Source organism: Mirounga angustirostris, unplaced genomic scaffold (assembly GCF_029215605.1).
Source record: "Mirounga angustirostris isolate CCGP_5_RB_7025 unplaced genomic scaffold, mMirAng1.0.hap1 SCAF_2, whole genome shotgun sequence".
In the NCBI taxonomy this organism is placed as follows: Eukaryota; Metazoa; Chordata; class Mammalia; order Carnivora; family Phocidae; genus Mirounga; species Mirounga angustirostris.
Genome location: NW_026991710.1, coordinates 4,532,502 through 4,558,294, shown reverse-complemented (window position 1 = coordinate 4,558,294; position 25,793 = coordinate 4,532,502). Strand labels below are relative to the sequence as shown.

The 25,793-nt window shown below is 55.5% G+C and overlaps 3 protein-coding genes across 6 annotated transcripts; 2 read left to right on the top strand and 1 right to left on the bottom strand.

Moving 5' to 3' along the window:
* Window positions 1-209: 209 nt before the first annotated feature.
* Window positions 210-2,769, top strand: MRFAP1L2 (Morf4 family associated protein 1 like 2). 4 transcript variants are annotated; one of them, XR_010409268.1, is made up of 3 exons: window positions 213-1,290; window positions 1,421-1,605; window positions 2,077-2,769. XR_010409268.1 is itself a non-coding variant. In XM_045871252.3 (2 exons), the coding sequence occupies exon 1, from the start codon at window positions 917-919 to the stop codon at window positions 1,274-1,276; it is 360 nt and encodes a 119-aa protein (XP_045727208.1). In that variant the 5' UTR covers window positions 210-916; the 3' UTR covers window positions 1,277-1,290; window positions 2,077-2,769. The 4 variants fall into 4 exon arrangements, 2 of the variants coding, with proteins under 2 accessions (XP_045727208.1, XP_045727207.1); XR_010409269.1 differs by having other exon boundaries at window positions 1,421-2,379; window positions 2,470-2,769; XM_045871252.3 differs by lacking the exon at window positions 1,421-1,605 and having other exon boundaries at window positions 210-1,290.
* Window positions 2,770-15,143: 12,374 nt separating this feature from the next.
* On the top strand, window positions 15,144-18,233 carry S100P (S100 calcium binding protein P). The gene is made up of 2 exons (XM_045881517.3): window positions 15,144-15,390; window positions 17,957-18,233. Exons 1-2 carry the CDS (start codon window positions 15,253-15,255, stop codon window positions 18,104-18,106), a joined length of 288 nt encoding a protein of 95 aa, XP_045737473.1. The 5' UTR covers window positions 15,144-15,252; the 3' UTR covers window positions 18,107-18,233.
* A 6,313-nt stretch (window positions 18,234-24,546) lies between these two features.
* Window positions 24,547-25,088, bottom strand: LOC123842240 (MORF4 family-associated protein 1-like). The gene has a single exon (XM_045871620.3). It carries the CDS (start codon window positions 24,928-24,930, stop codon window positions 24,571-24,573), a length of 360 nt encoding a protein of 119 aa, XP_045727576.2. The 5' UTR covers window positions 24,931-25,088; the 3' UTR covers window positions 24,547-24,570.
* Between the last annotated feature and the right edge of the window lie 705 nt (window positions 25,089-25,793).

The window sequence follows — 25,793 nt, the reverse complement described above, 5'->3', positions numbered from 1 at the left end:
AGGGAAGGGCTAACAGGGGTGCCTGGGTGGCTCAGTTGGTTGAGCGACTGCCTTCGGCTCAGGTCATGATCCTGGAGTCCCGGGATCGAGTCCCGCATAGGCTCCCTGCTCAGCAAGGAGCTTGCTTCTCCCTCTGACCCTCCCCCCTCTCATGTACTCACTCTTTCTCATTCTCTCTCTCAAATAAATAAAATCTTTAAAAAAAAAAAAAAAAAAAAGAATGAATTCCTCTACAATTATCGCCCAAGGGCACACCTGGCGCCTGGCGGGGCTGAGGCACCAATGCGGGCCCAGACCTCCACCGCCGGTACAGCGAGGCGCAGACGTGGAACCAAAACGCAGGGCAGCAGGAAGAAGCCGGGGCGGACGCTGGGCGGGGCGGCAAGGAGACCAGGGCGGTCAGCATCCGCAGCGGCACAGCGCCGGGGAGAGCCACCGCCCGGGAGCGCAGAGCGAGCGGCGGTCAGGGCGGCCTCCATGGCGCGCCCCGAAACCCCGACGCCGAGCTCGCCACCTCGAGTCTCGCCGCACTGAAGGATGCCGGCAGCGCCGACCCGAGTCGGTTACTCAGGACTTAGCACGTTAAGAAGCGAGAGCACTGGGCAGCAAGCGCCACCCCGGGAGCAGGACGCGCGGCAACCGAGCGCAGGGACGACGACGTCCACGCTCCGGGAGCGCCAGCACGTACAGACGGCGGCCGGGCGCGGCGCCGGCGCTGCGCGGCCGCAAAGGAGCTCCGGCGTGTCGTAAAAGGGCCGCACGTGAGCACAGCTCCGGCGGACGGCTGGGGCTCCATTTTGGACGCCGTCTCTGCCGCGAAGAGCCGGGAGGACCTGTTGCTCGTCACGGCGAGCTCGCTGTCAGCCGGCCGGCCTCTCGGGGGCGGCGACCGGGCCGCCGGGGCGGGGGCGGCGCGATGCGGCCCGCGGACGCGGACGAGCGGCAAGGGCCCGAGCAGCCTTGCGGCCGCCCCCCGAGCCCCGCCCGCGCCGCCGCCCGCCGGGACGTCGCCGCCCTCGAGCGCGAGCACGTGCGCGCGCACCTGCGGGCCCGCCGGAAGCTGCTGGAGGTCGCGAGCCTGCTGGACGAGCTTCAGAGCGAGGTGGACGCCTCGGCCGAGGGCGTCGTGGGCCCCGGCCGCCGCGCGGGCGGCGAGGCGGAGCAGCGGGTGCGGAAGCTGTGCGAGAAGGCGGAGAGGAAGGCCGCCGAGGCGGCGCTGGTGGGACGGAGGCTCGTGGAGCTCCACCGGCAGATGGAGAGCTGCGGGTGCTCCTGAAGGACGCGGGGCGGGTACGTGCCGGGCGGCGGGGGCTGTCGGGGGGCGGCGCGCTGCCTCGGAGTGCCCCGCCGGGCGGCGGGAGAAGGGTGGCGCTCCTACGCCGGGCATTAGAAGCGAGTGCTTGGGTCCGCTGTTGTGAAGGGTCGAGACCACTGCTGGGAACGTATTTGCGGACGGCGGACCAGCCCCCGCCGTCGGGTGAGAGCCGAGGCCCCAGCGCCAAGAGACGAGGGGGCCAGTGAGAGAAGCGTGAAACGGAAGCGCGGGACAGGAACTTCACGTGCTGTGATGAGATCGGAGCGTTGCCCGTGTCCTGACAGCAAGCGGTAGCATTTTGCACGGGTCGTTGGGTTGGTTTGACTCCAGGGTGTGGGAGTCTTGGAATTTAAATTGTGGTGGTTGATTTCCCCACTTGTACTCCCGCTTATCCGTGCATGGATTCTGTTCAGCTGGTAAAGAGGACTCGCTGGACAGGCTGAACCCAAGAGTCTTTCCTTTTCTCTCCCGTATTTTCCCTAGATTTTCACCATGTTAAATACTAAATCTCCAGTAGCATCCTGGGGAGAGGATTTCAGTATTATGTATGCGGATATGCGTATGATTATTACGTGCATCGAGTTTCGAGAAAACAGCTTTTAGATAAATGCTGTTACCTAAAGGAATAGGGCCTACATTGTAAGCTGCTGTGTTGTCATATTCGTTACTGTGACTTGATCGTGTTTTTAAAGTTCCGAAGTATACTCTTGTGCTCTGCTGTGTTTTTTTTATGCTTCCTGGAATTCGGGGACGCATGAAAGAGGCTTGCGGTCAGAGTTCTGCAAGACAGAAGACACTGCGTGGCTGCGGCTGCTGAAGCAAGAGCCCAGACCAGTCAAGGATGTGGATGCCGCTGCTTTGGATCAGATTGAGAAGCCCCTGGGGGGCTGGCTGTTGGGCATGGAGAGGGGTGGCGTCCGCATTTTGGAATTTTGCAGTCTCAGATCAGAGGAGGAGAGCTGTGTTCTTTTCGTTTTCTTTGTTTGCTTGTCTCTTTTTTTTTTTTTCCAGAAATGTAATTTTTCTGTGGCATGTTAAGTGGTGCACATCATGTAACCTGTCTGGTGAGTAACCTAGAATAGGGGATGAGTTCTAGGTACTATGTGTATTGGCTGACTTTGGGGTAAACTTTTTGATGTAATCGTGCATTTCAGGAGCTTCTTTGCCACAACTGCACGTGACACTGCATGGCCTGGAGGGTTTGGGGAGGAGAGCGTGGATCTGACCGTGGCAGGCCCCAAAATGATAGCAGGAAGCATCTTCCAGGCTGGGGTGATATCCAGCCTAGGTCCTCAGAGCAGACCTCACAGAGGTTGAGAGCAGAGCTCTAGCTTCCTTTGGTGAACTTTTCACTTGCCTGGAAAAACAAATGCTGAAAGCCAGTTTTTAGAACCTTTGTGCAAATAACCAAAGCCAGGAAAAGGTGAGATAAATAAATTCTTTTCAGAATGAAAGTTTCTCTTTGATTGTCGTTATTGTCAAATGAATGTCCAGTGCTTCTCATCTGGGAATGTGCTCAAAAGCCTGTAGGCCAAAGGAAGGTTCGATCTGTAGGGACTGTAACAGGAGAGAGGAGAAGGCAGAGCAGGAAGGAGCCCCAGGAAAGCATTTCGTCTCCAGAGTCTGCTGGACACTAGGAATTTCCAGGAGAGATGATCTAGTAAGTTAAGACAGCTCTGTAAACGGGCTCCCTGCTCGGCGGGAAGCCTGCTTCTCCCTCTCCCACTCCCCCTGCTTGTGTTCCCTCTCCCGCTGTGTCTCTCTCTGTCAAATAAACAAAATCTTTAAAAGAAAAAAAAACGCTCTGTAAACGTATAATCACAGTACAGCGCCCCCCAGTGATGGTCTTTGGTTTGCCAGGTAAGTTGGGTGCCCACAGATGCTCGGGGTGCATCAGTGAACAAAGTGCTTATACACTTGGATCTGACATTTGTAAGCTTAGAACAGTGCCTCATTGTGCTAAGGCAGGAAAAAAATTATATCAGGTAGTAAGTTCCATAGAAAAAGAATGGGGTACGGGGTAGGGAGGGGTTGCTGTTTTATATAGGGCAGTCAGGTGACATACCTGATAAGTGACATTTGAGCAAGGACGTGTGGAATACACACAAGGATGCATAGGGAAAGGGTGTTCTATATTTTAGGTCGGTGGAACAGGCAGGGCAAAGGGCTGAGGAGCAGCAAGAGACCCAAGTGGTTTGGGAGAAAATGGTAGTTGGTGAGGTCAGCAGGAGCAGTCGCTCTGACTGCAAGGGACACGGAAATGGTTTGAAGGTTTAAGCAGAGGAGTGGCGGGATCTGACCAGGTATGAGGAGACTGGGTTAAGAATTGAAGTTGGGGGCGGCGCACAAGCAGCTGGGGGTGCTTGGGGCAGAGTGGCCCCTGCAGGCGCTGGACGGTGCGCGCACTGCGTTCCGAAGGTGTTGCTACAGGACTGTGCAGGTGTGTAAGTGTCCAGCCTTGGTCCCAAGGCTCATGGCCTGAGCACTTGTTGAGACTAGCCATGTCATTTGTCAAACGGGCAGTTTTGAAAGTGAAAGGTGGCCCTACTAGTGATGTGGTTTGTGGTCCCAGGCCTGCTACAGGCAGTCAAGGAGATGTAGGTATCCTGTGTTTTTATTGTGGGAGCACTAGAGAGGGATTCCACCGAGCACTGGGGAGTGTGAGAAAGCTTATTAGACCAAGTGACTCTTGGCCTGGGCCCAGAAGCGTGAGCTCAGCCACCCGAACAGCATCCCAGGTGCAGGGAATGGGCATCCCGGAACTCACCCTGGGAGTCTCTCAGTAGGTCAAAATGTGACATGATAGGGTTTGTGGGTGTTTGCAAGGAACGGGGAGGTAGGAGGCATGGTTGTAGAGGTCTGCATATGACCTGGAAGAGTTTAAACTTGACCCTGTGTGTACCTGCTTCTGCACCTGGGGTATTTGTGCTCCAGGCTGCGCCTGGATTTGCTGTTGAGTACTTTATACCAGGCCATCTATTGTAATATTCTGAGTAATCAGCGTTTCTGAATGTGTGACAAGAAAGATAGTTTTTTAATTTTTTAAAATGATCTACCACTCACTAAAAAAGTCACAGTCGGGGCTGCTTCTGGCTCTGTACCAAGCCCCTAAAGCAGCACTGTTCAAACTTAAAGTGCCTCTGAACTCCTGGGATCTTATCAAAATGCAGGGTCTGATTCTATAGTTAGGGACCTGACATTGTGATTTCTAGCAAGCTCCCCCGTGATGCCTATGCTGCTGGTCAAGGTACCACGTTCAAGTAGGGTAAGGGCAGGGGGGTTTGCTGGAAACATCTGAGAAGCGGAGTGATGGGGAGCCACGGAGAGGTTTGAGCAGATCGACAACGCTTTGTGGTTTAGGAAACCTGCGGGTGTCTGTGAAGGATGGACGAGGCAAGGCTGAGAGGGAGGTTAGAGACCCCGCCGCTGGGATTGTACAGAAGGGAACTGGGAACCTGGCCCACCTCCCTGCCTCCGCTTCCTCTGGCTGCCTGTGATGTTTGTCACCGTGGGAATTGCAGCAGCCCCTGTCCTGTCCCACCAGCCCCTTTGTTAGAAGGGCGCCTCTAGGCTGTGCCGTGGCTTCGCCAACGAATGATGCCGCAAGTGCTGTGAGTGCTGTGAGTGCTGTCCGGCTGGGCCGGGGTTGCCAGGGCTGAGGACTGCACAAACCCCCCCCCAGGAGCCCCAGGCTCCGAGGCCCCTGCCCTGGCTGTCCCCTCAGGCCAAACTGGGGGTGCAGCAGTGTCAGATGGAGAGGGGCAGGGGTGGAAAGGGGGGGCAGTTCTTGGGGAGTCCCCATCTTTGAGTGTGATGGCTTTATTAAGGCGAATGTGCTTTTATTTCCATTTTAAAATCCACTTCCTTTTCCAACCAGTGGTGGTTGGTATCATGACCTTTGCTTGCATTGAACTCATGAGGAATAAAGTCAGTCTCTAGGATGCGAATGCGATGGAACAGGTCCAATCCTAAGATCACTCAAGGGACCAAAAGTGCAAACAGTGTGCCTGGATCCCGTTTTTGCTGTCAGCCCACGGCCAAGTTCCAGCTCCCGTCCAGGGGCAGCGCGTTGAACGTGCGGAATGAGAAAACAAAAGTCTGTATTAGAAGAATCTACTTGGGGTTTGGCCCTTCACATCATTAATTTTCCCAAATTTGAGAGGTCATTTTACCGTCCTCATTGTTCCGGTTGAGGACACGGTGCTGCAATGCCCCCAGGAACTCGCGTGGGAGAAGGAACTGGCTCCATGACTCTGGCCAAGTGACTGCCTGGGCCACCAGGTGATGACGGTTTTGCACTCTCGTCTTCGAGCTTCCTTGGGGCTTGACATTCCAGTTGTCTTCAATTCACGTCAAGTAACCACTCAGCCCTTAGACAATTTCAGCGCCCGAGGCAGAGCTGTGAAGGCAGGTGCATCAGACCTTTCCCTAGGCTCTGGGAATTTAAGGGGAGCTCCGGCGACCCAGGGACGTCCACGAGGGTCCTGTATTTAGACTGAGTCTGCTTAGACAGCAGAGGGTCGCTAGGTTCCAGACAGGCCCTGAGAACTCTCCCCAGCTGGGAAAAGGTACTGAACAGATGAAATCCATCCTTGGTCTTCTTCCCCATGGTCATCTGGCGACACCCACGATGCCAGTCTTGGGCAGTCAGAGGTGTCCTGAACTGGGGTCGGGGTGTCCGGTTTGGTCACTTATTCGGTATCCTGTGAGTCCCACATGCTCACCCACACTCCGTAGCCCCACAGGCTGAGGTGCACGGTTCGCAGCACGTACACACCGCCGCGACTGAGAGGGACGGATGAGGAGTTCCTTTAATGTGCTCCCCTGAAACATCCCTGCCCAGCGGAGCAGTCTCCTTATCCTTGTCGCCTGGGGCGAGCCTTGTAGAGCGCCCTCTGCTGGCGGACTGTCAGGGTTTCCCTGGAGCGGGCCGGTGCTTTGGGCACTTGGGGCGCTTTGATGCTCTGTGACTAAGTGCCTACAGTTCAGCAACGTCTGCTCTCCCTGCTGGCGCTCTTATCACTGTAGAGCCAGGCTCTGTCAGTAACCGTTCCTGTTTGCTGCTGTCGACCCAGCTGGCTTTGGGTTAGTTTGCCTTGGGATTATTTACCGTTTTATTTTCAATCTTTCTGTGTCCTTACATTTTTTTAAGTATGTTCTTTGTAAACCACATGCACCTTGATTTTGTTTGGTTTGGATTTTTTTTTTTAAAGATTTTATTTATTCGAGACAAAGAGATAGCATGAGCAGGGGGAGAGGCAGAGGGAGAAGGAGAAGCAGGCTCCCTGCTGAGCCAGGAGACCAATGTGGGGCTCGACCCCAGGACCCTGGGATCATGACCTGAGCCGAAGGCAGATGCTTAACCATTTGAGCCACCCAGGCGCCTCTGGTGTGGATTTATTTATTTATTTATTTATTTTTAAGATTTTATTTATTTATTTATTGGAGAGCGAGCGAGAAACAGCATGAGAGAGGAGAGGGTCAGAGGGAGAAGCAGGCTCCCCGCTGAGCCGGAAGCCCGATGTGGGACTCGATCCCAGGACTCCGGGATCATGACCTGAGCCGAAGGCAGTCGCTTAACCAACTGAGCCACCCAGGCACCCTGGTGTGGATTTTTTTTTTTTAAAGATTTTATTTATTTATTTGACAGTGAGAGATATAGTGAGAGAGGGAACACAAGCAGGGGGACTAGGAGAGGGAGAAGCAGGCTTCCCTGCAGAGCAGGGAGCCCGATGTGGGGCTCGATCCCAGAACCCTGGGATCACGACCTGAGCCGAAGGCAGACGCTTAACGACTGAGCCACCCAGGCGCCCCTGGTGTGGATTTTTTTAATCCAGGTCAACAATCTTCGTCTTTTGGCTTGAGAATCGCACCCTCATATGTTTATTGTAATTGCTAATGTATTGAGATTTATTTTTACCATCTTATTTTGACCTCTTCCACTTTTCCCATTTCCTTTCTTGCCTTATTATGGAGTAAGAGTTTTTAAATTTACTCTCCCCCCGCCCCGCCCCCTGATTTACTGGTTTAAAACTCATATACTTGGGGCGCCTGGGTGGCTCAGTGGGCTAAGCATCTGCCTTCAGCTCAGGTCATGGTCTCAGGGTCCTGAGATCGAGCCCCGCATCGGGCTCTCCGCTCAGCAGCGAGTCTGCTGCTCCCTCTGCCTCTCCTGTGTTATCTCTCTCTCTCTCAATAAGTAAATGAAATCCTTAAAAAAAAATAAAACTCGTACTCTTTTTCTGTTCCTTTAATTATCATCTTCAAAATCTGTACATGCCTAAATAGCTTACCAAAATTTAATTTATTGGCATCTCTATCCTCCTAAAATACACAAGGATCTGAAAACTTCTGAAATGCTAGTGTTTTTTTAACCTGACATGTTAGAAAGAAGTATTGTTCTATTTAATAATCCATTTTTATATTTACCCACATACTTAACCAATTTCTTTGCTCCCCATTCTTGCCTGTGGTCCTTCCCTCAAACCCAGCCCAGTCTGACCTGGGCCTCAGCTCCCCTACCCCATGCCAGAGGACGTGGCCCAGAACTTGACACTCAGCTCTGTGGGGCTGGGAAGTGCAGGGTGGGAGACAGACGGCCTGGAAACGCGGGGCTTCCGGACTTCAGGGAGTTCACAGCCTCTCCTATACGTCTCAGCTCCTTTTCCTCTGTGTTCTCAAACCAGCACTCCCCTGTGGTCACCCAGGACCCAGCTGGGGGCGGGGGTGACTCCCACCGGTCAGGATGCTCAATCCCACAGCCGGCTGGCAGGGCTGCAGGGACCCGGCCAACTGAGCCTGAGAGATGGAAACCACAGGTGTTCGTTCACAAGGCTCCTGCTCTAGCTTGAAAATTTCTGTGAGTTTCTCCATCTGAATAGAAACACTTTTTTTTTTTTTTAAAGATTTTATTTATTTATTTGAGACAGAGAGAATGAGAGAGAGAGCACATGAGAGGGGGGAGGGTCAGAGGCAGAAGCAGGCTCCCTGGCGAGCAGGGAGCCCGATGCGGGACTCGATCCAGGGACTCCAGGATCATGACCTGAGCCGAAGGCAGTCGCTTAACCAACTGAGCCACCCAGGCGCCCAGAAACACTTTTTAAGGGGCGCCTGGGTTAAGCGTCTGCCTTCGGCTCAAGTCACGATCCAAGGGTCCTGGGATGGAGCCCCGCATCGGGCTCCCTGCTCCGCGGGAAGCCTGTTTCTCCCTCTCCCACTCCCCCTGCTTGTGTTCCCTCTATTGCTGTGTCTCTCTTTGTCAAATAAATAAAATCTTTTTAAAAAAAAGAAAGAACTGGGCGCCTGGGTGGCTCAGTCATTGAGCGTCTGCCTTCGGCTCAGGTCGTGATCCCAGGGTCCTGGGATCGAGTCCCACATCAGGCTCCCTGCTCAGCGGGAAGCCTGCTTCTCCCTCTCCCACTCCCCCTGCTTGTGTTCCTGCTCTCGCTATGTCTCTCTCTGTTAAATAAATAAAATCTTTAAAAAAAAAAAAAAGAAAGAAAGAACTACTCTTTAAATCCTGGTGGTTCTAGTACGCACGGCACCCCAAGGATGATGGGCACCTTGGCTGAGAACCTGGGATTCAGGAGCTCCGGGTCTAATCTGAACCCCTCATTTTACAGGTGAGGAAAGTAGTTCTAAGAGGAGAAGGGACTCACCAGAGTCACTGAGCGGCTCAGCGGCCAGGTAGGCCCCGGGTGCCCTGCCCTGAGGCGAGTCCCCTGCCCCAGGCGGCCCCCGCGCCCACGGGCAGGAGCCAGGTTCCTGCCGCCCCCTCGCACACTTCCCAGGTCCGCCGGTGCTCCTGCTGACAACAGGTCATGCTAGCGTCAGGAGGATCCCGGGAGAGCCATTGAAGGACATTAACACGTTAAGAGTCAGCCAGGTCTGGGTTTGAACACATGGAAACGTGTCCCAAGTCCCCTCTGCCCCGGCCAGCCTGGACTTTGATTCTGAGCAGACTGTCACGGGTTTTCCCTTACCCATCACCTGCAAGTCTTGACTCCCCGAAGAAAACAGCCAAGTTTCCTAAGGTGTGGCTCTGGAGGAGGCCAGAGGGGAGCCCCCCGCGCCCCGGTTGGAGGCTGCAGGGCTCCAGGCCCTCGGAGATGGCAAGGAGGGTGGGCCTTTTTCTCTCCATCAAGGCCCTCTGGCGGCGCTTCGCACACGCCCGAGCTGGAGTCAAGCCGCCGCCTGCCCGGAAACACCAGGGATTTCGGGCCATCTCCAGGAGGTGGGTGGGCGGCAGGGAACAGTCTCCCTCTGAGGCCCCAAGAAGGGGCTGCGCTGCTCGCACCTCGATTTTGGACTCGCGGATCTGCGAGAGCAGCAGCTTCTGTTGCTTGTGGCCATGGGTCACAGCGGCCCCGGGAAGCGAACACAGCCCGCTGGGAGTGCTCTGGTCACGAGCACCAGGAATCCGCCGCGGCCTCAGCGGCATGGTGCCAGCCAGCCTGACTGCAGCCCCGGAGCCGCTTCCGGGCTCCAGAAGAAGGCAAGCAGGGGTGGCAGATGGAGTTTGCTTCCTGGACTGGAGAGAGGGCTTTGCAGGCGGCTGCCCGAGGCCCAGGGCTGACCGCCGCCTCCCCCGGGAGCCACGCCCCCACGGCTGCCCCCACGGTGTCAGGACCCCCGACACCGCCTGTTCCCGAGAAACTCATTTCCTCAGCTCTCCTGACCTCCTCCCTCAGCAAATATTTGTCTGATACGTTCCCGAGGATAAAATTGGTTTGATCGAAGAGCTGTTCGTACAGTGAGAGTGGAGAGGAGCCTGGGCTTGCTCACCCATGTCCTCGCCCTGAGCCTCAGTTTCCCCTTCTGCAAAGCTTGGATCAGATGGTGAACCCCCCCCCCCTTCCTTCTCATTTCTGCATCCTGTTGAGGCTCCGCCAGTCCCCAGATGTGCTTTGGGCTGCAGGACCCCTGAGCTTGCGTGCCTGGAGGGCTCCTTACTCTGCAGCCTCCTCCCTGGCCTCCCGGTCTCCAGCCTTACCCTCCTCCTCACCCTCCTCCTCTGAATCTCCTACCCGCTGCTGAGTTAGCCTAAACGGTAAACCCGACCACGTCTCTTCGCAGCTGAGAACCCTCCGGACCAGTGGTCTCCAGCTGGCTGCTCGGCAGGGTTAGCTGAGAAGCTTGGGGCCAGCACAGCCTGATGAAACGGCAGCTCTGGGGGCGTGGGGCCCTGACAGCCGGCGATTAAAGTCCCTCAGGAGCTCTGCTGCGCCCCCAGTGAGGCCAGCCTGCAGGGCCTTTCCTGCTCTGTGTCCTGCCCCCTCCCCCAGCCACACTCCCCAACTCCCCATCTCCCCAAAGCAGCGGTTCCTTGTACTTCCTCTGTGCCTTGCTGCGCTCCCCTCCCCTCCCTCCTCCCTGCTCCCTGCTCCCTGGCCCGGGGCCTCCTTGCCCCTGTGCTCTCCCGCCTCTCCCCTGCGGGCCTCTGTCTGGCCAGGCACCCCAGAGGTCAGGGTCTGCCTCCCGCACGGGTCCCGGGGCACTCGGAAGAACTCGCTGCACCAACATGGTTTGGGGCCTGTGCCTGGCGGGTCTGTGCTGACCTGGGGCTTTCGGTCGTGTTTGCGGAGCACGGACGTCCTTCTCAGAGTGACCCAGACTCCAGAGTCTAGGAACTGTTCCCACCCGCAGGCCACGCCTTGCCTGCCTCACCCCACACGGGCCTTTCCGGAAAGCTCCCCGACCCACAACCCATGGAGACATTTCCTGGCCGCCCATCCCCCTCAGAAGTGGGGCCACATCCTGGGCTCGGCCGGGCAGCCTTTTTGTCTCCTGGGCAGGGCCCTCGGGGGTGATGGTTCCCTGGGCCCCTTGGTGTTTCGGTGGTTCCTCTTTGCCCTGCGTGGCGTGTAGGAAGGTCGTAATTCCATTTGTTCTTTGGGCCTCTGGTGCTGGGCGTGGGAGGGCCTGCACGCACACAGAGGTCAGGCCCAGCCTGTGGGTGCGGGCTGTGGCTGGCGGCTGGTGGCCCGGTACCCCACCCGCACTGTCAGCCGACTGGGGGGAGCAGATTATGGGGGAGTGTAAAGTGGGCATGGGGGGGACATGTGTTCTGACGCAGGAGCGCTTTTCTGTCCCAGCTCAGCCGGCTCAGAGGAGCCATGCTCATCCCTTCCCAGCAAGCTGGGGGCCGGCCCGCGGAGGGTCTGCATCCTTGCTGATATTCCTGTTACCCCCCCGCCCCGAATCCCCATGCTGTAAAGGAGACCCTGGCACCAGTGACCTGGGAGCACCCAGGCCTGGAGGGTGGGAAGAAAAATCACCCCGACCTGGTCAGGGACAGAAAGGGGTTTCCGCATGATGCAACTCACAATCTCCTTTTGGGAAGAAACCAGCTTTCCAGATAAATGCAGTGTTAAAAAACAAAACCTAACCCAGTACATTTAAAGCCCTAATTGGCTTTGTTAAGCGATTCGGGAACCAGACGGCACCCCAGGTAGCAAGCAGAGGGGAGCTCCCAGGAGTTGTACAAAATGGAAGGTTTTCCTAGGAAAGAGAGTGCGGCAAGATGTTATTCGCAAAAGAAAAGTATCTTCTAGGCGAGCACACTAGACCTTGGGAGGAGGAGGAGCAGGGGCCTTATGCAGGTTAGCCTGGCTTCCTCTGGGGCACGGGCTGTGGCCGGTTCCTTTATTGGGCTGATCGGATCATTCCTGACTGAAGGGTTAGGACTGCATTTCTGGGGGGGCGGTTGGAACTGTAGCTAGGTTAGGTATGAAAGCCCAGTTTGGGGACTCGGCCTAAGTGACACCAATTTGGGCCTGCGATTTTGATGTAGGAAATGTTAGGGTTCGAAGCTGACAGCCAATAAAGAATTCTTGACACATGTTCGGTGCAAAACGGTTTTATTAAAGCAGGAGGATAGGACCCACACGCAGAAATAGCCGCAGCAGGGTTGTGAGGAATGGCCCATTATTTACTTCCAAGTTGGGAAGGAGTTAGAGAGAGCATAAGTCTCTAAGGAATTTTGGAAGCAAGGTTTCCAGAACCTTGAGGGGGCTAGCTATTGTTGGGAAAAGGTCATTTATTACTGTCTAATAAAACCTGAGTCATGAGACCCTTCAGATGTATATCGTGGGTCATCCACTTCGGGGATGATTGCCAACATGTATCTTGGGGGGTAGAGTTAAAGGAAGTTTCCAAAGGAATTTTTATACATTACAGTAGACTCACAGGATCCTGGGGCTCCCGCTAGGATTGTCTTTTGCCCTAGCAAAGCATTAACATCGAAGCAGCTGAGCTCCTAGAGGAATGTCACTCTGCCTGTTTTTTGTTTTTTGTTTTTTTTAAAGATTTTATTTATTTGAGAGAGAGAGAATGAGAGAGAGCACATGAGAGGGGGGAGAGTAAGAGGGAGAAGCAGACTCCCTGCTAAGCAGGGAGCCCGATGCAGGACTCGATCCAGGGACTCCAGGATCATGACCTGAGCCGAAGGCAGACGCTTAACGACTGAGCCACCCAGGCGCCCGTCACTCTGCCTGTTTTAAGGACTTGTCAGTGGCTGTACCTAGTTTTTCTTTGTAACAGCGGGTTTCTGTTAAATGTTTAAGAGTTAAGAACTGGTCTGGGAAATTAGTTGCCTACCCCCATGTTACCTACCTCAAGGTCTTAGTCACCTTTATAACCAGGCATTCTCTTCTACCTGTGTCCACTCGACCAGTGATCATCTAACCACTTTTTTTTAAGATTTTATTTATTTATTTTGAAAGATTTTACTTATTTATTTGAGAGAGAGAGGGATAACAAGAGAGAGCACAAGCAGGGGGGAGGGGACAGGGAGAAGGAGGTTCCCCACCCAGCAGGGAACCCGACATGGGGCTCCATCCCAGGACCCTGGGATCATGACCTGAGCTGAAGGCAGACGCTTAACTGACTGAGCCACCCAGGCGCCCCTAGATTTTATTTATTTGAGAGAAAGAGAGAGAGAGAGAATGAGCAGGGGAGGGAAAGGAGCAGACTCCCCATGGAGCAGGGAGCCCGATGGTCCCAGGCCCCACGATCATGACCTGAGCTGAACCGACTGAGCCACCCAGGTGCCCCCAGTTTTTTTTTTGTTGTTTTTTTTTTAATCCCTACAAAGATCTCCACCAGGAGAGGTCTTTCAGTGGCCTTGCTTTGACTTTCGCAACAAGTTCAAAAAGACGTTAGGCAAAAGCCACACACTTGATTAAATTTTATGGGGGGTGGGGGAAGCATCCTCTTTTAGCAAGGAGGGTGACTACAGTTTGAGAGTACCAGCAGGGGTCAGAGCCCCGCAGGTGCTGTGCTGCCCGCCCTCGCCGCCACGGCTCCAGGAAGGCCCTCTCCTAGAGAACACAGGCCAGCCCCTCCCGGCCCCCAGCCCGGTCTTCACTCAGGAGGTCTGGCGGACTCTCCCCTTCAACAGGCTGCTCTGTGCTGGCTCTGATCCTGCCTCGTCCTTGGGCACATCTGTGTTCCGCCTGCCTACCCGGCTGTAGCAAGAGTCAGGAAGTCACCTCCCTACCCTTGACGCCTGCCCAAGTTCCTCATCCCCCACTCTGACGGATGAGCCCTGGGCCTGCCAGCCCCCGGAATCCCCCAACCCTGTCAGCCTCCTCCTAGGAATCTCCCACCCTCTGAGCCCCACTAACTCTGCTCCTGGGCCATCCAGGCCGGCTCTGCTGTGTTGGGAGCTGAGCCAGTGTCCCCCCTGTTGCGATAGTCGTGAGCCCTGTTGTGACAACCCTTAACACTCTTCCTTCCTTTTCCCAAATGTCACAATGGGCCTCTGACACCGTTTCCTAGTGCTGGTGAGGTCCCCGGGGCGGGATGCCCTCGGGGAGGCTCTGCCCGCCTGCTGGGGACCTGCAGTCTCATCCTAAGAGGGCTTGCCCCGCACAACAGAGTGGGCTGACCCTTCCCTGTTCCCAAACGATCCCTTGCAGGAGACCTGGGAGCAGCAGTGTGTCCAAAGGAGAAAGGACTGTCGTCGGCAGCTGCTCCCTGACAGTGCCAGGCCAGGGCTGAGCCCGCGGCATGTAGCTGGCTTCATCTCCCCCCACCCCGACCTCCGACCTCCGAGCTCTGTGCAGGGGTTCCCTGGGTAGCCAGGCCCTGCAGGCATCCCCAGCAACAGCTGCCGCGCACCGCCCCCCCGCCCCATGCCACCTCTGGGGACCGAGGGGGGGCAGCTCTGTGCTCAGGGAGTTCTGGCTCAGTCACAGCCTGCTACCCTACCCGCCCCTGCGGTTCCTGCAGACTGAGTCCTCAACACCCGCCATCAGGAAACAGAGATAGGATTCGCGTTTGGGGTCTGCAAATCACACGGCACCCCTGGGGCCACCCAGCAAGGCGCAGGGAGAGAGTAAGAGTGGGCAGGGGTTCTGGGGGGCCGGGCGGGGGGGGGGCCCTTCACCGGGTCCCGTGGCTGGCAGTGTCTGCCTCCCTGATGCTGCGGGTTTGGGGTGCGGGGGGCGGAGATGCAAGTCTGTCCTCCACAAGGCCTTGTTGTGCAAAGCGCTGCGGGAGCAAAACCGCGCTCAGCCCGACATCCCCTCCAGCGGCCTTCCTCCTGCTGGCCCGCCAGATGTGGCCGGAAGGGCCGGTCCCCCCATTCCTTACTCGCTCCACGAAGTACCCCACACGCCCCACCTGCCCCCTGGCCCTTGTGTCAGTAGGTCAGGGATGAATGACCCCGGGACACACGGAAGCACAGGGAAATGGGGGTGCACGGGGCGGGGGGCTGGGGGAAGGCTTCAGACAGGAAGTCCCGCCAGCGCATTTCTCGGGAACTGAGCCACACACGACGGGGAGGGGCAGGGCTTGCTTGGAGGCCCGGCCCTGTCCGTCCCACCCTCTGTGTCCGTACGAGCCTGGGCCTTATAAAGCGCCCAGAAGCCTCCCCGGGACGTTCCCTCGGCCACGCCAGCTCCCAGGAGGAAGGTGGGTCCGCGTCCAGCACCATGACCGAACTGGAGACAGCCATGGGCATGATTATTAACGTCTTCGCCCGCTACGCGGGTGTGGAGGGCAGCAAGCGCAGCCTGACCAAGGGGGAGCTGAAGGTGCTCATGGAGAAGGAGCTCCCGGGCTTCCTGCAGGTGAGGACGCAGGGCCTGGGGCGGGGGGGGGTGTGGGGGGGAGCACGCGGGGAGGGTCAGGGAGGGCCCTGGGCCAGCGGGCAGGAGAAAGGAGGGCAGGGGAGGCCGAAGGGGCTGCCCCGCTGAGCTGCCCCCCGCCCCCGCCCCGCCACCGCAGGCCTAGAGCAGGTGGAAGGGGGAGGCCACCCGCCCAAGAATGGATCCGTTGTCCCAGGGGCTCAGGACTCTGGGAGCAGGGAGCAGGGCTGGCCAGCTCAGTCCTGGAAACATGGAGTTGGAGCTACCAGGATTCTTTCTCTGCAGGGGCCCAGTGGGAGAGCTGGGGGGGGAGTGTACAAACCTGAACCTGAGCACTGGAGATGAGGGAATCCAGGGCCAACTGTGAGGCTGCGTTTGCTGGCCCCTCACAGCTGCACCCCTCCGAGGCTGCTGGCCACAAACACCCTGGCTGTCCTGACTGCTTGGCCACGTCCTCCCAGCATTCCTCCCGGCATTCGCAGGCCTGGTGTTAGTGGGGCTGACAGGGGTGCAGATGGGAGGAGGTCCCACCTTGGCACTTTTCTGCCCCAGCCTCGTGGCCTGGATGTGCCCAAGGGAGGCCTCCTCAGGAACCTCAAAACAGAGGGCCCCCCTCCTCTGCCTCCCCTCTTCCTGGTCCCCTCCCCGTCCTCCTTTCCCCACTATGCTCCTCTCTGTTCTTCACCCTCCAGCTGCCTCTGGTGTCCCCTCCTCCCCTTCCCCCTCCCTCCCTCTTCCCCCTTCCTCCTCCTCCTCCCTCTTCCCCTTTCCTCCTCCCCCTCCCTCCCCTGTCCCTCTCTCCCTCCATTTTCACTCCGCCCCTCCCCTTCCTCCCCTCTTCCCCCTCCCTTCCACTCTTCCCTTTCCTCCCCTTCTCTTCCTCCCTCCCTCTTCTCTCCCCCTCCTTCCCTCCCTTTCTCCCTCCTCTCCTCCCTCCCTCTCTCCCGTTTTCTCTCTGCTTCGTCTTCCTCCTCTCTCCCTCTTCTCTCCCCCTCCCTCCCCTTCCCCCCTCTTCTCCCTTTACCCTCCCTCTCTCCCCCTTTCTCCCTCCCCTCCTCTTCCTTTCCCTTTCCTTACTGTCCTTCTCTTCCTCTCTGCTCTTCAGCTCCAGCTCCCCTTCTTTCCCACTCCTCCCCTCCCCCTCCTGCCTCCCCCCTGGCGCCACCAAACCCCACCTACCTGCCCTCTAATGGGTCTACCCTGAGCTGATTCTTGAAAATGAAGCCTAAAATTTCAGTCTTCAATTCAAACACACTGAGCACTTTAGTATGTAAAGGCAGTGAGCATATAAATCTTTAAATGAAGTTCATTTGTTTTTGTCTTTTATAAATGTGTTTGTGGTAGAAGATGTAAAAATACAGAAATGTAGGGCGCCTGGGTGGCTCAGTCGTTAAGCGTCTGCCTTCGGCTCAGGTCATGGTCCCGGGGTCCTGGGATCGAGTCCCACATCGGGCTCCCTGCTCAGCGGGAAGCCTGCTTGTCCCTCTCCCACTCCCCCTCTTGTGCTCCTGCTCTTGCTGTGTCTCTCTCTGTCAAATAAATAAAACCTTTTAAAAAAAAAAAAAAAAAAAAAAAAATACAGAAATGTGGAGGCAAGAAATCCCCCCCATCATACTCTCCCTCTTCCTTTCAGCCTTTTCCCCAGCCAAAAGCTCAACGCTGATGTGCATGAAATTCTAAATACGCAGTTTACTTTCTTTTTGAACTTAATATCACAGCAGTCTCAAACTCCAATGCTCACTGAACGCCCCTGACCAGTGGGGAGCTGGGCGTGGGTGCAGGTGTTCTGACAAGCAGCCAAGTTTGAGTCTAACGCAGGGGGATTTTGAGCCCAAGGTTAGGGGCTGCCAGAGGGGGCAGAGGCAGATGGTCTGGGGAACACAATTTGAGAACCGGTGGCTAAGCCTGGGATCCTCACCGAGGCACTTGGTAAAACGGGGCTCGGGGCCACAGTCCCCCAGGCCTCCAGCTGACGTGGAAGCCCAGCACCTGGTGCAGTGGGAGCTGCGGTCCTGGGGGGCTGTTGGCTACAAACCTCGAGCCCCAGGGTGGGCGGCTGCGGGGTACTGGGCCGCAGGGACACCCCCGCACGGGGTGGTGCGAGGTGAGGCCCTGGCCGCCGCCAAGGCATGGGGGCGGCTCCCGCAGACGGCCTCGGCACCCCTGCCCAGGCCACAGCCAGGCCGCAGCCCCGGATTTCCCCTTTCCTCACTTCAGGGATCAGAGCTCACAGCCGAGGGGAGGGGAGGGGAGGGGAGGGGTGTGCAGTGCATGGGCCAGATGCGATCTCCTGGGGGGACCCCGCCAAGCTGGCGGCGAGTCCTGAGGGTGGTCCCCCTTCTAAAGCATCTTAAACAGTCCAAAGACACCCCCTTCCAAACTTGCCAGTGGGACACGCTGCCTCCTGAGCTGCACCACTCAATTCCGATTCGCCCTAAACCCAACTGTGGGTCCGGGGGGGCTCACAACTTCCCGGGGCCCGGTGACCTTCCCTGCCCCCCCCCTCCGCCCACCTGCAGCAGTGCTAACCCCGGGCCTCTGTCTCCAGACTAAAAGGGACAGGGACGCCGTGGACAAACTGCTGAAGGACCTGGACGCCAATGGCGACGCCGAGGTGGACTTCAACGAGTTCATCGTGTTTGTGGCCATGCTCACGGCCGCCTGCCACAAGTTCTTTGAGCAGGCGGGGCTCCCCTGATGCCCTGCAAACCCAGAGTGGAGGGGGGCGGGGGGGGGCAGCCCCTGGCTTCCAGAATCCTGTGCGCCACCGCCTCCTGCCCAGCCTGTGGCCGCCCCTGTGATCAGTAAAATGCTTGTGAAATGCTCCCAGTCTGGTGGACATGGATTATTTCCTGACCCCTCAGCGCCGCCACCTCCAACACAATGAGTCCCCTGATTCCTCACTTCCTGCTCCTGCCCGGTGGGGAGCCGGAGAGGGAAAGGACACAGTCAGTGGGTAGGACAGGCCACCTGCTGACTGCCCTTTGTGCCCCGGGCCGGCGGAGGCCAGGTCCCAGCTTCTGGGGTGGCTCGGCACCGAGGGAGCGCCACCCTGCCCTGGACCCACGGAGGCCCGCAGGCCGCGCGTCCCTCCGCCCAGCCGTCAGAGCTCTACTCTCACCCAGAGCTCTACTCTCACCGGGGAGTGTGCTTGTTCCCCTCTCTCTGCCCCTCCCCCACACTGTGCTCACTCTTTTTTACAGACTTTATTTGTCAGAGAGAGAGCACAAGCAGGGGGAGTGGCAGGCAGAGGGAGAAGCAGGCTCCCCACTGAGCAAGGAGCCCGATGTGGGACCTGATCTCAGGACCCTGGGACCATGACCTCAGCTGAAAGGCAGACTTAACCTGACTGAGCCACCCAGGCGTCCCAACAAAACGAAATTTTCTTTTCGAAATGGTTCTCAGCAGGGACCTGACATAGCCCAGTCCACTGCTGTGAAGGACCAGGGCTGGCATGAAGCCACGAAGGGAGGCCAGTTAGGACAGCATTGCACTAGTGGGCTAGGGCAGTGGGAGGGGACAGATGAATCCAAGGCACATTCCGGTCGTTCTACCTTCTGTTCTACCTTCTGAAGCACGGTGACAGGAAGGAGAAGGAAGGGGTTGCTGAGAAGGAGGGAGGAATCAAGAAGGCCGTCAAAGTTTCTGGCTCAGAAACTTCACTTTGAGTTGTCTGCACTGGTAAGCAGACACAATTAAATTTTTTTTAAGACTTACTTATTTTTGAGAGAGAGGGAAAGGGAGAGAATCTCAAGCAGAGCCTGACACAGGGCTCAGTCTCATGACCCTGAGATCATGACCCGAGCTGAGTCCAAGTGTCAGACGCTTAACCAACCAAGCCACCCAGGCGCCTCATAATCAAATTTAATTTACATACTGAATTGATACTAATTCATTCAATGAGTATTAAGCACCAACCATGTGGCAGCCAAGCATTCATCTTTGTGCTGGGAATTTAGCGGTAAACAAAATCCCTGCCCTCAAAGGGCTGACATTCCACGTGGAGAGGCCAGACTATACACAGATTAATAATCACATGTCAGGTAGTGCAAGAAAAATAAAAGGGCAGAGAGAGTCGCAGGGATGGCAGTGCTGTTTTAAAGAGAGAGCATAAGGCACCGTGGAAGCAGACACTCAGAAAGTGGCCTAGTGAGCTCTGTGGATATCGGATACTCACCTGCTTTCAGAAGAAACAAAAGTATTGTTTTGTATTGTATTGCAACAAAACAGGAGTGAAGACTCGGGCCTCACAAGCCAGCTGACCCAAGTGGCCACTGAAGAATTTCCCAAGCCTTCCGGAAGAGAGCACAGAATTTCAGATTTCACAGCAAGGGAAGTTTGGGCACCACGGGCTCATCTATGAAAAATGATTTCAGAGCTGCTGACAGAAGGCAATTCAAATTTTCTAGCTGACTTGGAAGTTGGTTCAATTCCACAGATACATAATCCAAGTAGGAGAAAAATTTATGAGTTAAAATAGGAAATCCACACAAAGCCCCGCATGCCTCTCCATTACACTACATCACAAGCATGAGTGAAGACCATCCCCTTGTCACCACAGTGCTCTGCATTAGAACCAAGGGTCCAAAACGATTCAGAAGAATTAAGGCTCTGACCGTGAAGGAGGCTTAGCATCAAGCCCTGGGATAATGATGAGATGAAATTCACCCTAATGGAGGAATATAATCTATGGTCAGTTAATCAAGGGGAAAACCTATGCATACACTGTAGATATCTACACACACACACACACACACACACACACAGCAAGTTTTTCCCTCCCAACACATCTGTTTTTAAATCAGTGAATCAACTTATAACTAAGTTTCCTGAATCAAGGTCCATAATATCTCAAAGAGGGGGTGCTCCTTCAGCCAGCTGCTTAAGAGAACATGGAGTAACTAACCTGCAATGTACATCAACAGGAATGAGAAACCTTGTAGGCTGTAAGCCACAAAGACTTTGGGTGAACTGTTAGCACAGTTTAACTTAGTTGGGTTGACTGACACAGAGAGAAACCTAGTCTTGACACTAGGAAAGCCTAGTGGGTCCCCCTACTCCCCCGCTCGAGGTCAGGCCCTCAACTCCCATCTGCATCAGCCCCCATATTCTTGCCTTCACCCAAGCTCCCACCAACACACAGACCGCAAGCAGTGTAAGCCTCCCACGCTACAGATGTGAGCACGGACGCTCCCCTGCTCCTGGGTCTCAAGGGCTCCCAGCACTACTTCTGTTCCTACTAAGACCTCAGAAGGGCAGGAGCATGGACAAGGATTCCACAGACAGAAACAGCCTCTGTAAAGGACTTTCTTTGTGCCCAGGTACTTTATGATAAAAGTACACATTCATCCAAGACGTGTATCTCGGCTTGTCATCATGAACATGTGTCTGCTCTGATAAGATCACATTTAGCAACTCTGGAAACTGCACCCTGCCTGTCCTATGGCTTTGAGCATCCATTACATAGGCTGATGCAGATGCATTAACTCCCTGATGAAGCCTCTCTCCTCTGCTTGCCCCTCCCACCTGGCTCCCACAGTGCCCCCCATAGTATCCCCAGGGCTGCAGCTCACGTGGTTCCCTAAGCTTCTGGTGCTCCCCTGGTTTCTACTCTCAGAGGTTGTACTCCATGTTCAAGGGCAAGTCATTTGCTCTGAAGAGCTTCCCAGCCCCCTCCATGAGTGCTGAGTCTCAAGCACACTGCAGTGCGATTACTGGTCCCAGCTCTTCCCAACCCAGGCCCCTCCTTCACATTCCTCGGATGGGACAGAAAGCATGTTATGCTCCCACCGATTGAGAGACTAAACAACTTTTCAGCATGCCGATGGCCTGAAGTTCATCTCTGTTAAGAGCTGAGTGTTCTGTCATCCTATCCCCACAGCACCTGACATAAGCAATTCTGCTCCCAGTTCTAGGCTCACAGAGAACCCCAAACTTCAAGCAACTCAGTCCCGCTTGCTGATGGCAGGGCTGAAAGAAGAGTGTCCATTTCAAAAGAAATTTATTAACACACACAGGGATGGGGCGCCTGGGTGGTTCAGTTGTTAAGCCTTCGGCTCAGGTCATGATCCCAGGGTCCTCGGATCGAGCCCCACATCAGGCTCCCTGCTTGGCAGGAAGCCTGCTTCTCCTTCTCCCACTCCCCCTGCTTGTGTTCCCTCTCTTGCTGTGTCTCTCTGTCAAATAAATAAAATCTTAAACACACACACACACACACACACACATAGGGACTCTAGTCATCTGAACAACATCTTTATTTGAAAAAAGGTTTTCTATAGATCTTTGTTTTTCAAGGTAAATGAACACTTATTCATCACATGTCTGACTTTGACCTCAAATCCCAGTCAGGTCTACGCTGATAGACTAGAAAGGACTTTATGGGCCCTGATGATGCCTTTTCCTTTCTTCAGCGTCCCCAGGCTCCTCGTAGATTGTCTCTTTGATGCGATCCTTTGAAACCCCTGTAATGTGTGAGGGCATTCCGACACCAAAGCATACTCCATCATCCCCTATCCAAACTTCTTTGTCATTTGGGGCCAGCAAGGTTGTCTCAATAAACTCACTGGACAGGTGACACCACATACACCAGACACTATGCCACAAGACACAGGTCTCCTCCTGCGTCTCACAGGAATCAAAGTTCCAGAATATACACCTAACCATCTTCCATCTCCAAGTGCCTTCTAGTTCTTCCCAGTGCTCCCCAAAGCAGTCTTACCCCTACACCAGTCACCAGCTTCACCCAAGCAGTGCCTTCCATGCATCTCCACAGACAGAAGATTCTGGCCCCAAGTCTACACACGTTCTGAAAGTCCAGAGAACAATCAGGTCACACGGGTAACAGCAAAACACAAGGCCACACGCCAACATTCCAAACACAGCAAAGTAACAACAATAAACATGAGCGCTGAAACAACTCTTCATTAAGCCCCATTTCCCTTATGAGAGTATTTCTTATACAATAGTTATTTCTCAGGAACCAAATACACTGGACAATCTAAACCCATATCAAGGTCACCAGCTGAAGCCAGCACCCATCTTGTTAATTCAGATGAAAGGACAAACACTAAGGGCGCCTGGGTGGCTCAGTCGTTAAGCGTCTGCCTTCGGCTCAGGTCATGATCCCAGGGTCCTGGGATCGAGTCCCACATCGGGCTCCCTGCTCAGCAGGAAGCCTGCTTCTCCCTCTCCCACTCCCCTTGCTTGTGTTCCTGCTCTCGCTCTCTGTCAAATAAATAAATAAAATCTATAAAAAAAAGAAAGGACAAACACTAGAGGTCTTATCACCCCCAGGCACAGCTGGACTGGCCAGGAAACACGCAGACCCAGACCCAAGAGCCGGGAATGCTTGCGGATCATTCAAAGGAACATGAAGGATGCAATCCCACTCGTTTACGCACAGAGAAGTAGCTCCTTTAGGCACGTACAAGCAGCTGATCAACACTATCCTAACAACAGGATCACCAGATGTACCTAATGAAATCTCCACCATAAGAAATAAAGACATTTTGGGGACGCCCGGGTGGCTCAGTCAGTTAAGCATCTGCCTTCGGCTCAGGTCATGATCCCAGAGTCCTGGGATCGAGCCCCGCATCAGCCCCGCATCAGGCTCCTTGTACAGCGGGGAGCCTGCTTCTCCCTCTGCCTGCGGGTCCCCCTGCTTGTGTTTGTGTGCTCTCGTGCCTACGCGCTCTCTCTCTGACAAATAAATAAAATCTTAAAAAAAAAAAAAGACATTTTTCAGATTCCAAATCTCTTAAGTTCGAAAAGACAGACCTCCATGGGACCAGAATAACTAAGTAACATCTATGAACACAACTCCAGCTCCATCAAGGGCGTCCAGCTTCTGAGGAGACCCCTGCCCCAAATTTTGCCCTTAAAAACTCTCACCTGAAAGCCCTTGGGCAGTTTGGGACTTGGAGCATTAGCTCCCCATTCTCCTGAGTGGTGCCACACCAAGAACCGCCTACCTTTCTTCACTGCAAAACCTCCATGTCAGTCTTTTACTGGCTTGCTGTGGTGTGCATCCGAGGGACAAATTCTCGTTTGGCTCGTTTATACAACCACTGACCCTAAGGGAGGCTGTTACATGCGGATAAAAAACATACAAAAACAGAATAAACAAGCTATTTCAGCTTTCTCGAGGTGTCAGCCCAGGTGACCAGAGTCCATCAGCTGTGAACCTAAGGCACAACTGGAAGAAATTTACCATCAAGACACTGAGTCTCAGATTTCTGCATCCTGGTATTTAAAAAAAAAGAATTAACCATCCACAAGAATGCCACTTCTTGGGTTACCTGGGTGGCTCAGTCTTTAAGCCTCTGCCTTCCGCTCATGATCCCAGGATGCTGGGATCGAACCCCGCATCGGGCTCCCTGCTCGGCGGGAAGCCTGCTTCTCCCTCTCCCACTCCCCCTGCTTGTGTTCCCTCTCTCGCTGTGTTTCTCTCTGTCAAATAAATAAATAAAAATCTTTTTAAAAAAATAAATTAATTAAAAAAAAAAAGAATGCCACTTTTTCAGAGTCCTCTGACACATCTGCCTTCTAGAAGAACCTGGATATTTCTAGTCGAGGCCTACAGCTTCACACTTCTCTGTTTCTTTCCCTGTGTTCTCACCCTCCCCTATTTTGCTTTATGGCTAAGTTTCCTTTGGTCCCCCCGCCACCACCCTCCTTAGTGCCTCGGCGGCTCTACTTCCAGCAACTGTCCCTTTGCAGGTGAATTTTCAGTTTCACAAAGACAAACCCGAGTTATTCTCATTTTTCTCTAATTACCGGCGGGGGCGGGAGGAACCACAAAAATCAGTATCTACTATCACCTAGCCAAGCTAGCACGCACTCACTTTCCTCTCAACCTCAGCTCTGCTCCCATTGCCCCATTTCTGACGCAGGGAGACCGAGGCTTCAGCTTCACTCCTACAACAGGACGACCACCCAGGAAGCTACTGTAATCGGCGATGGCAAGCCCCCGGCCCCGCCCCGGCCCCGCCCCGGCCCCGCCCCGGCCCCGCCCCGGCCCCGCCCCGGCCCCGCCCCGGCCCCGCCCCGGCCCGGCCCCGCCCCGGCCCCGCCCCGGCCCCGCCCCGGCCCCGCCCCGGCCCCGCCCCGGCCCCGCCCCGGCCCCGCCCGCCGCCCGCCGCCCGCCTTACCGCCCGCGCTCCCTCAGGACGACTCGCTTCTCTCTATCCGCCGCACCAGCTCCACCAACATCTCTGCCATCTTCGCGATCTCCTTGGCCTTCTCCTCGACCTTCTCGCACCTCTTGGCCGCCCTGCCCTCCAGCCCACCGCCGGGGTTCTGCAGGTGGTTCAGGGCGCTCTCCTCCGAGGCCTCCACCTGCGTCTTGATCTGGATGAGCATATTGTCCATCTCCCAGAGCTTGCTCCTGTCCCGCAGGTGGGCTCTCCCGTGCTCCCGGGTGAGGGCCGCGATGTCCTCCCGCATCTCGCTGATGACTGGGAGCAGGAACTGCTCGAAATCCTCCCCGGGCTCCGCCAGCTCGACGATGTCCCAGGGCTGCATCTGTCCCGCCCCTCCTTCATGCCCGCACCCCTGGGGACGGCCAAACCGTTACTGCGGGCGTCCGCGCATCAGCAGTGCTCCCGAATTATCCCTCAATGTCCCTCCTTCTACGCCGTCCGCTTCAGAACCGCTACGGAAAGCAACGCCTTGGACCCACACCGCGGCCGGGCCAACAAGCGATACGCGCAGCCATCACCAGCGGTGGGCGTGTTTGCGGCACTTTCACGACGTGGCCCGGCCCCCTTACGGCCATGCCTGGGGCCGGCCTGGTGGCGGGTGCGCGCACGCAGACGGGACTCTGTCCCGGGCGCGCGCACGCCCCCCTTCCAGCTCCCCGCACCCTGCCCCGCCCCCTTCTCTAATCAGCCTTTGGGAGCGCTTTGGGAGCACCTTGCTTACCTCCTCCGCGAGGGCATCCCCGACTTTTGCTTTTACTTTTTCTTTATTTTTTTTTAAGTGAAAGCAATTTTCCCTCCCCAGTATTTGAATAAGACAGGCTGATGTTTACAGCACTTCCTATCCAGGCACGCACTGCTCTAAGTGCTTAGATTAATTCATTTAACCTCAGAGCAAACCTGTTAGATGAAAAACTGGCTAAAACCCGTACTTATGGTCAGAATTTGAACCTGAGCCATCTGGGTCTGCAGTCGCTGCTCTTAACTAGAGCACATGCTCCCTCTTCTGGGACAGGGCCCTTAAGTCAAAAACCCGGGATCCTAACTGGCCTTTTCTCTGTACTCCCCACCCCTCGCTCCCAGATTTTTGTCCTGGGGGTATTTTTCTCCCGCTGCCGGATTGTTCCGGTCAGTAGGTTTTTGGTCTCTCTTCGAGGTAGGGGAGCTGAAGGTACTCCATTTTAGAAA